The 11,067-nt window shown below is 42.7% G+C and overlaps 1 protein-coding gene across 1 annotated transcript; it reads right to left on the bottom strand.

Moving 5' to 3' along the window:
* Positions 1-899: 899 nt before the first annotated feature.
* Positions 900-10,675, bottom strand: PFDN4 (prefoldin subunit 4). Its single transcript, XM_065893015.1, has 4 exons — positions 10,438-10,675; positions 4,126-4,233; positions 3,155-3,295; positions 900-1,288 (listed from the first exon to the last, which is right to left on the bottom strand). The coding sequence occupies exons 1-4, from the start codon at positions 10,459-10,461 to the stop codon at positions 1,157-1,159; spliced, it is 405 nt and encodes a 134-aa protein (XP_065749087.1). The 5' UTR covers positions 10,462-10,675; the 3' UTR covers positions 900-1,156.
* Positions 10,676-11,067: the final 392 nt, after the last annotated feature.

Here is an 11,067-nt window from a genome sequence, read left to right as displayed (position 1 = left end):
ATGAAGCTATGGCCGCTGAGCCTGCAGGTCCGGAGCCTGTGCTCCGCAACAGGAGAGGCCACAACAGTGAGAGGCCCGCGTACTGCCAAAAAAAAAAAAGTTTGCCTTTAAGTGGTGAAGAATTTTAGAATTATATATTCTACCTTTAAGCCTGAATTGTTTCTAAACGTTTAACCAAAAAGATACATATGCAATGCTTAGCCTTGAAAGTGAAAAAAATGACATTTCCTCTAAAACTATGGACATTTAATCCCAGAAGTATCCTCACTTGGGTATCATGATTCCTCCATTGGTATTTTGGCATATCAGTGCCACCTGCTGGAAAGTTAATACAATTAGGTCTTCTAAATCCCAAAATGGTTATCTTTTGCAGGGGCAGTAGGGAGTAAATGTACTCTTTAAGGAAAAAAGCCTTATTTTTAAACACACAGCTGCTTAACTTCCACATCATTATCAATACAAACCCCACTTAATTGCAAAGCACTAAAATAAAATCTAAAACTTATAATTAAAAAAACACCCAAACATCTCTTTCTATTGGTATATCTGTGTTGTTCTGCTCTGTGTATGAAGCTCAACATGCCTCACTTGTCTCAGCATCATCTGGACTCTTAAACCAAGATCTATATGTGAAATACATATGCTTAGATGTAATATATACTACACATATTTAAAGAAAATATATACATTTGTTTTAGTATATGACAAAGTTTTAGTCGTGAAGTGAGTAAAAGTAGACAGATGTAGGACCGGATCTTTCTGCAGTGCTTTTACCATCTCTAAGTGGCAACTGCAATAGACATAGTAGATAAACAACATGACACATGTTAACTGTTAAATTTTCTTAAAATAAAAATTGCACAAATATTCTAAATGATAATATAGAAACGTAAACAAACGATTGCTTAACTGATTTTAATAACATGACATAAAGCCCCTACACTTGATATAATTGTTATGCAAAATACATAGATGAATACTGTCTTCTTTTAAAAATATAAAATAAATAAGCAAGACATGTGAAAATAGGCGTTTCCATTAAATAAATGAAAATTTTAAAAAAAGTTTTGCTTTCCATATCATTTGAAGAAGGGAAATTATCATTTTAAACAATATTCAAGTTTATTAAACAAATTAAAAAAGTATTATAAAATGTTTAACTTTCATCAGCTTCAAGGTTTATGTTACTCCCAAATTTTGCATATAGCTGAACTTTCAAATCTGCTAACACCCGCTGAATTGATTCCACTCTGGATTCTAAGGCATCAATTTCTTCTTGCAAATTTTTCTGGAAAAAAAAATTAGTTTAAATTAATTCTCTTCAGTTGGATGATTTCTGAGCATCTGTGGATGAAATAATATTGGGGAAGAATTTTAGGTCAAAAACTTTCTAAACTTGGACAGGCAGCTAAATAACACTGATAATTAAATCTAAACCAAAAGTCTGAATGTGGGGCATTTTTCATTCATGATCTATATTTGCTTATTATAGAATAAATCAAGCTTTTCTCAGTTTTGGCTGACTTAAAAAACAGAATAAAATAAAAGAAAATTAATTCCTAAATTATCATATCCTAATAAAGAAAGAATGACATTCAAACATTTAGGGTAAACAGTTTACCACGGGCCTGGTTTCTGACACAGCCTTTTCCAACTTCCCACAAAAATAACTATGGAACTAGAGGAAATGATAAAAATTCACACACTCACCAATAATTAAAAGTAACAACTTATTGTCAAAACCTGGCAGAGGGCTTCCCTGGTGGCGCAGTGGTTGAGAGTCCGCCTGCCGATGCAGGGGACACGGGTTCGTGCCCGGTCTGGGAAGATCCCACATGCCACGGAGCAGCTGGGCCCGTGAGCCATGGCCGCGAAGCCTGCATGTCCGGAGCCTGTGCTCCGCAACGGGAGAGGTCACAACGGTGAGAGGCCCGTGTACCGCAAAAAAAAAAAAACCCAAAAAACCTGGCAGAAATTTCCCTAACTACGAGGCCCCTGGAGTTAGACTTTGAAAGAGCAGTAATTAGAGCCTCATTTATGAAACAGCAGCTTTGCCACACAAAATGCATGGAATGTCAGAAATTCCTTCCTGGCCAGGATCAAAAGGATTTTTCCTAAACATGACAAAGAAAAAAATGGAATCACACAAATAATATATGTACCCATTAATATCAGGAACAAAAGAAGAATGCCTAGTATTGACAACGTTATTAGTTTAGAAATATGGCCAGTGGTTCTCAAAGGGTGGCCCCCAGATCACCTGGAAGCTTGTGAGAAATATGAATTCCAGGGCTCCACTCCAGGCCTCCTGAATTAGAAATTATTGGGGTTGGGCTCAATAATCTGAATTTTTAACGAGCCCAAATGTCAGTGAATCCATATTCTCACCCAGGAATTACACTTCTCTGATTATTTCCTTAAAAGAACTTTCTACATGTGAACAAAGGTTTAGGTTTAAGAATGCTCACCACAATATTCCCATAGGAAAACAGCAAAAACAAGTTAATGTAACAACAGGAGGACAGTGGGCTGAATCAATGTCCACCAACATGACATTGAACAGTCATCAAATTTGATGTTCTTAAAGCACGTGTAGCTGGCCTAGAACAGGCTCCCAGTGAAGATCTGCTGGATAAATGAACATTAAATGGAACAAGATAATACCCAACTAGGACATTAAGTGACCAAAACGTGAAGCAAAAATACACAGAGAAAGAGGAGGAGAGAACATAAAAGAAGTACATGAAAATGTTTATTATGGACGATTATCTCTGGGTAGTGGGATTACGGGTGACTTTTCTACTTTATAATATTCTGTACTTTCTAAATACTATTAACTTAGAACACAGGTTCTGGAGGCAAAGAGGATTCCCTTTGTCATTTTGAGGAAGTCCCATAAGCTCTCTAAGCCTCGATTCTTCTTCAACTCTCAATTGGGATTCCCAGTATTATCCCATAGAGTCATCGTTAGGATTAAACAAAATCATGCTTACAAAACATTCAGAGCAGGCCTGGGACATTGTAAGAATGCATGAAATATTAGCTATCATCCCTTATTTTCCATTATACCTAAAATTACACATTCTATTTTATAATGACATAAATCCTACTTTAAGGCTTAGACTTCATCACCCAGGGAGAGACTCCAACATACCTTTGCTTCTTCTAACATTTCTTGTGTTTCTTCTTGAGAATGGCTAATGAAAACATCACCAATCTGATAAGGTATCATTAAGCAGTCGTCGTCTGCAAGCATGATATCCTCACAAGCATCTTCTAAATTCTGGAGTTGTTTCTGTAAATACAAAAGTGAACGGCAATGAAGAATGTATTCAAAATTCCCTAATAGAGGCTAAAAGCCAATTTTAATTTGGGGACCTCAACTCTTTGAGGGACTCTTTCACACAGGTATCATCACATTAAAATAAGTTTCTTACATTTTTAGATAGCATTTCATAAGGAAGCACGTAGCTCACTAACACACTGTCCTTTAGATAGTTCCAGATTGCTATAAGCCCCCTGCAGCGGACAGTGGAGGTATCCATGGCCGCTCAAAATGTCTCCTACTTTGTTTCCCACCTTGTGACTTCTGCCTTCTTATAGTAGAATAAAAACACGAACACAAACACAAACCTGCATTTCTCAGCTTTGCTTGATGATAGGATGAAAGCAAGTAATAACATAAATTCCACTAATCAAAGACACCTGAACTGGACTTCAACCCAGGAGAGCTGCATGAGAAGAGGCTGGGCACAAGCCTCTGACACACAGGCTTGGGCACGGCAGTAGCCCAGTGTTCCGAGGACTGAGGGGCAGCGTCCCCATGGTGGAGGGGGCAGCTGGCTCTGGGATCAGTGGCGACAACAGCAGCTCCATCACCAGCCAAGTTCTCTGGTTCTGGGACCTGCTCCTAGACCCTCAGCCGAGGGTCACTCCCCTCAACAATCTGTACGCCATCTCACCTCCCTTAAACAACGTATTCCTTCTTAAACTCACTAGAGTGTATTCTGTCATCTACAACAAAGAGCCCAGACAGATATAATCACATATTACTGAATTTAGTTTTAAAAAGCTATAGCATGAAGAACTTTTATTTTTCTTAAATAAGATCTGTATTTTCAATACCTTTTTTACTTCTATTTCTTCCTTCAGCTCTGTGATTCTACTTGTATTCCGTGCAAATTTGTTTATCTTTTGTTGATCTTCAAAAGTAACGTTGACATCTTCTGCAGCCTGAAAAAACATATACACTGTTTTGTAGAGTTAGTTTTAATGGAGAAGTTATAGGTTAGCTTTTAATATAACTCTGAAATAGCCCAATAAACTACTTGCCCTCAGAGTCCAGAATCACGAGAGGTTCAGAATATCACAAACACAGGCCTTACTAAGTTTCTGCTCCACAAGCTTAAGATTTGTTCATAAATCTATAACCTCTTCTGATATGCTATGGAGTAATGCCTAACGTGCAAAAACACTTCAAATATAAATAACAATTAAGAATAAGTCCTGAATCGACACAGAGCAAAACTGCACTACCTTTAAAACTATTTTCCACCAGCCTCCACAGCTGAGGGTTGTACCAGAAAATCAGAAACAGGGAAGAACTCTTGAGAGAAACTCTCCAGGGACTGCAGGCTTTGTAATAAGGAAGTGACAAGAACAGGAGTGTACCCATTTCTGGAGATAAATATAACTCAATGCAAACTCTTTTGAGCTGTATGGCACAAAATAAAAACCCAAGGAAAAAAAAAGAATAAGTCCTGAATCAAGTCAGTCAACTTTTGGCCTAGAGCAGAATTTTTTAAGATAGCCCAGGGAACAAAAGTGATGTGATAATTAATTTTGGTAAACGCCTCAGACTAGTTTATTCTCTCAAGAGTTAAAACTTGCTTAAGTTTATTGAGGCTATCAGAAGTCTGTTTCTATAATTTTTAATCTAACTGATACACTGGCTTGAGGGTCACTATGCATTTCAGTGACTATATTCTACACACACACATTAAAAATTACATTTAATGCAGAACTTGTTTATGTGTCTTAATTATGAATAAGGTGTAATTCACTGTAAAATGATAAAAATTGAATATTTTTAAACTGTGATTAAATTTGTAAATAAAATTAGACTACTTAGACAACAAAGTATCTATGAAACCATATAACAGCTAACATTTACTGAGCATTTATTATGTACCAAGAACTTTCTAAGTACTTTATTATCTCTGCTAATCCTCCAATCAGTCTTATTAAGTAGGATCATTAGTACCACTGTTCTACCGATGGAGAAAGCATGGAGAGGTTAAATAATTTGCCCAAAGCCACATAGCAAGTAAGTGGTAAAGCTCGGTTTCAACCCAGGTAATCTGGCTCGAGTCCAGACAGGTCCATGAGCTCTTGGAAATTAAAGGCAAAAGTGTGTGTGTGTGTGTGTGTGTGTGTGTGTGTGTGTGCGCGCGCGTGCGCATGCGTGTGTTTATACACGCAATCATGTATACCTGGAAGAGGAGGAGGAAGTCCTTGGTTTTAATCAGATTCTCAAAGGGGCACCTTTTTTTTTTTTGGTTCCTTCCCCTTTTCATTTCTTTTAAAATTTTATATTGGAATATAGTTGATTAACAAGGGACTATATATTTTTTAAACATTTTTTTTTTAAATAACAGACTTCCTTAGAGTTTCCCCTCATTTATAGAAGAGGAACATGGGCACTTGATGATAATTTAAAGCAGGAAAGAGACAGATATAGCTTCAACAAGGACTATTTAGGGCTCTTTTGCCAATAACAGTAATGGTTCATAATAACCATTCCCCATCCTTTCACCCGGTCTCTCTTGACAATTGACTTTTATTTCCTTTATTTGAGGCAACCTGTTGTCTCAAGCAGTACGGAGCTTGGTGATCAGAATATAAATGCAGACACCTAGAATTCAGCCTTCCTCTGACCCAGGCTCTCATCACCCCATACACACGCATCAGCCCCATCAGACACCCAGCAGTTATCTTGAAAAAAATCCTTGACAGTGGGATATACGTATAGCTTTTAATGTTCACCCTGGTGCATAATTTTTACAAATATGGAAGTTGGGAAACACTGAGCTATGCTACAGAAGCCAAAGCAAAGTCCATATGCAGATATGTTGGCATTCAAGTCATTTGCCTGCACAAGAAGTCTCAACTCTCTAAGCCAACAGGGAACAGAGAATTCTAGAGTTCCTGCTCCTGCAGAATTCAAATATTGAGTCCTTGAAAGCCTGAATATGTATTTACAGATGCACTTGTCATGGTGAGGCTTTACTGGGGTAATCCCCATGAAAGCACCCAGCACAGGGCTGAAACACAACTGAGGCTTAATCCATTGTTTCTGAGCTTGAATCTAAATCATGTTCCATCAGACTCACCGACACAGGGTTTCTGAAAAGTTGTGGAGAGTCTGGCCACCTGCCTTCTACCTTTCCAAAGCAGGCGTTTCCTGCTGTAGCCTCACCAAACGGCAGCCCCCAGCACACGCTGGACCCTGGAGTTCATTTCCTTAATGGTGGTTTTCTCCCTGGGGTTAAGGACTCAAGTCGGGGTGTGAGGCAAACACACGCGCTGGTTAAACCGCGTGCCACCCAGGGGAAGGCTGTTTACTGTGGAAAGTGAGAAGTCAGCACCCTCCCTGATTACAGCGGTGGCTTCCGTTTTAATCTCACTGATCTAGAACACTCCTATGTTGCTGGAAGCTCCATTTGGCAGGGAGGGAGTAATTCTAAACGGGGAGTGCACCGACGGTCAGAGGTCCATTTACCCCTGAAACTATGCAAGATGCTGTGGATTATACGTGCATTCTTCTGGAAGGGTCTTCATGGCTTTCATCAGATTCTTAAAGGGACCCACACCCCCAAAGGTTAGGAGAGAAGCCCGATGTAGTTAGTACCTCTGACGAAGCCAAAATAACTCAAGGAGGAAGGAGTTACTTAGTAGTACCAGAGTGGTGGAAAGAGTAAGAGTGGATTCAAATCCAAGGAAGCAGGAACCTTAGGCAAATGGTTCAGTTCTCTGGAGCCACCTCAGGTTTGTCATCTGTAAAATGCGGAAGCTATTCCCACCTTGCAGAGGGGATAAAATGAGCACCTGGCGTAGGGCCTGGAGATGGAGTCGCCTTTCAGTAAACGACAGCTAAGTGCTTTATTTCCTGAATAACGTTTACCAAAAATCATTACAAAGAAGAACAGACTCAGACCCAGACCCAGAGGAAAATTCTGCTAGGCTTAAGAGAAATATGACTGCCCAAGATTCAAGGTGAAAGTTAAAATTCCCTGCGCTATGACTGCACCCTCATCTGGAGCATCAGCCCCTCACGGGATCCTGGGAGGAAAGCGACCCACCCTCAGTCATGCCCACACTGACTCTGGGTTTCACCAGCACAATCTGGGCCCACAGCAGGGTCCCTCAGGTTCTAAAGACCTAGGAGGAAGTTCCGGCCAATTGTAGTCTGCTTTTATTTTTGTTTTTTAAAGGTATCTACCCAGTTTCTACAATATAAAACTTTGCTTTGTATTTTTATTCACCTTCCCAGTGAACAGTCATTCATTTAATAATTACTTAGGGGGCTTCCCTGGTGGCGCAGTGGTTGAGAGTCTGCCTGCCGATGCAGGGGACACGGGTTCGTGCCCCGGTCCGGGAAGATCCCACATGCCGCGGAGCGGCTGGGCCCGTGAGCCATGGCCACTGAGCCTGTGCATCCGGAGCCTGTGCTCCGCAACGGGAGAGGCCACAACAGTGAGAGGCCCGCGTACCGCAAAAAAAAAAATTACTTAGTGTTTCGTATGTACGAGGTACTGTGAAAGGAGGATATTCATGAGTCCTCACCTCAAGAATACTGGCACGCTTATATTCTAGTGGAAGAGGTGTGCAAAAAGTAAGCGTTTCTGCTAGATGGTGATACATGTGACAGTGAAAGCAAAACAGTTTAGGCGGTGGAAGTGTTGAGGGGCTGGGGACTGAAGGGAAGGCCAAAGGTGGCTTCTCTGAGGAAGAGTCATTTGTACTCAGGACGATAAACAGAAATCGGACTGCAGTACCTTTCATGGCCAAGAACCAGGTCTGAGAAAGCAGAACTCTGGACATGACACGACTGAATCATCTCATCTTAACTTCTCACCAGAAAAAGTCATGACCCACTGGGAGGTAATGGGTTATAAAGCAATCCAGACTGCAAACAATTTTCCTTAAACTCCAAGGGCTATCCTGTGATATTTCACTCTCACACATCAGCATGCCTCTGTTTTCTCTTACAGTCGGCAGAGAAAAGAAGCACATATCGCTAACCTATCAGAAATTGTCCACAGCACTGGAGACACCTACAGGAAGATGTTGCATCTATGAGAGTCTTATTAAGATAAAGAAGAAAATCTTATGTTTTGGCCGCCACCTACCCCTCTATAAGTTATTTTACCACCATGGTTCAGCCTGTCCCCTGCCCCGGTTCTCTGTCATCCTGGCCATCCTTTTATTGAATGCACGCAGGGCCTTTGCAGGAGGTACTCCAACTTTCTCTTCTGCTCCTCATGGAATCCTACAGATCACACCTTCTCAAGAAAGCCTTCTCTGACCTCAAAGCAGACCTTATTCCAGCCCTCATTTCACAAGCCCCTTTCTTCCATAGTTCTTATCGGAGTTGCAAATTTTACAGTTTTCTGTGTGACTATTGATTAACGCCTGCCTCTCCCCAAGAGTGTAAGTTCTACAATGCTGTAAGGACAAGGGGATAAAAACCTCATTATTGTTCACCATTCTTATGTCGATCACCTAAAACTGAAACTGTGCCGTAGACCATGCTCAAAAAGTTTGTTAAATGAATGAAAGGAAAAAATGTTGATCAAGAATTTTGATCAGGGTTCAAACCATTCTTCCACCATTTCCTCAACGTTTACTTCATCTCTCTGTACTTTAGTTTCTACATCTGTCGAATGAGGGTGAACCACAACTAGTATCTTCCATGGAGTTAAAGGCCATACCTGACAGAGAGCCCAATATAAAAACAAAACAGAGGCCAAGTGAATCTCACATAGCTTCTGTCAATCATCATGGCCCTAAACCCAACTCTGGTACCTGATAAGAATTCGTGGATGACAGACCAGTAGAATAAGCAACTCACCCCGGTTTGCCTGGGGCTTTCCCAGTTTTAGCACTCCCTCCATCTCAGGCAAACCTGGATGGATTGGTCACCCTACAGCAAGTGCAGGAGGGCTTAGACTATGGGGTGCCCTTGAGCAGGAAAGAAATGGAAGCACATTCCCATGTGGTCTTAGAAGCGGAATGAAAGGAAACACACACAAGACTACAGAGCAAATCCCTTCAGCCAGGGGACTCTCATCAGACAGCATGGAAGTTAAAAACACAGGCTCTGGAGGCAGAACATCTATATTTATGTAAATCCTAATTTGCCTCTGTGCTTCAGTTTCCTCATCTGTAAAATAAGGTTAAACATAACGTCACCCTTAACGGACTGTAAGATTAAAATAAACAATGTGTACAATGTGCTCAAACCGGTGCCCAGCACACAGTAAAGCCTCAATAAATATCAGATATTATTTCCTTGTCCCTCTCCATTTTCTTTCTATCTAGATTTCTTTAAGCATCTGGGTAGACTTAACAAATTATAAGCCCTGAAGACGCGTCCTGCTTGCTTAGTAGGATAAAAGGTGGGCTTTGGGAAAAACAAAATAACACGTGAGTTTGCACTCCACCTCTGCTTATTAGCTGACTCACTTTGCAGCCGCTCACCGCTCTAAGTTTCTCCGTCTGTAAAGAGGGAGGAAAACGTGCCCTTGCTAAATTGCTGTAAGGATCCGTGATAATAATAAACGGACGGCTTCTGGGCCCCGGCCCATCGTCTATCCTCAATAACAGATGGTTTTAGCCTGGAGGACGCAGGGGCACCGAGTGTAGGGCTGAGTGGCTCAGGGGCCAAATAATCCGGGGATTGCGGGTTCCTGCTCTGCTCCTTACGACTGCGTGACCTTGGGCAGGTGACTCCACCTCTCTGGACCTCAGCTTCCTTGCCTGCAAAGAAGGGTACCAGAGCGCCCACCCTTGTGAACTTGTAAGGGTTAAACGTGACGACCCAGGTAAAGTACCTGCGTTATGGCCAGCCGCAGTCAACCGGACCCTTAGGCTTCCCACACCCCAAGGACAAGGTCTGGGCAGCGAGATCCTCAGATTCTCCAGGATCATCCTCAGCTCCGCCAGAAGCGACGCAGAGTCCTCTAAGGGTCCGAGACCCCAAGACGCCGGGCGCGGGCAGGCCTAGCCCCGGGGCCGCCCTCAGGGTCGGGAGTCTCGGCCCCGAGCCCCGCGCCGGGCTTCAGAGCTGCGCGCCCCCAGCACCCCGCGGCCGGCCCCCTGCGGCCGACCCCCGCCCCCCGGCCGAGCATCCCGCAACCCGAGCGCCCCACTCACCGCCTTCTTCATGGTGGCCGCCATCTTGGGACTGGACTACGGCCCGAGGCGGGGAGGGCCGCTAAGGTGTGCCTCGGCCCCGCGCCCTCCCTCGCTCCCCGACGACGCAGGACTCCCGCCAAACACAAAGTGGTCTCTACTTTCCCTCTGACTGGATCTTCGATCAGTGATTCCTAAGGTCTGGGACTCGGGGAGGACATGTAACCTGGAAAGACTTGGTACGTGCCAATTAAAGGGACAGGCGACTCCCTGTGGGCCGACAGAAACTGGGGTGGGTGTGGCGAGCGGCCGCAGCTCCAGCAGCGGGCAGCAGGGGGCGCTCAGCGCGGCGGGGCCGCGAGCGAGCAGAAGGGCCGTTCCTTTCCACCCGTCCCACTAACCGTGGAAGAAATACACCTCCCTAAAAAAAGAGCTAAGAACGAATGACCTTGGCAATAGCGTGAGAGATGTATGTGCCCTGATAATTCAGATGATAAAAAGGAGGAAGTACTCCTAGTAATTTTTTTCAACAATATTATTCAGCAATTACTGTATACTCTGACACATGTGCCTCCCGATTCTTAATTTTTTTTGGTCTCAGGATCCCTTTACACTCTTAAAAATTTTTGAGGACCCTGAAGAATTTCTGTC

This window comes from Phocoena phocoena, chromosome 15 (assembly GCF_963924675.1).
Source record: "Phocoena phocoena chromosome 15, mPhoPho1.1, whole genome shotgun sequence".
Taxonomy (NCBI): Eukaryota; Metazoa; Chordata; class Mammalia; order Artiodactyla; family Phocoenidae; genus Phocoena; species Phocoena phocoena.
Note: the sequence above shows the minus strand (reverse complement) of the source record. Positions and strands in the feature narration are given on the sequence as shown.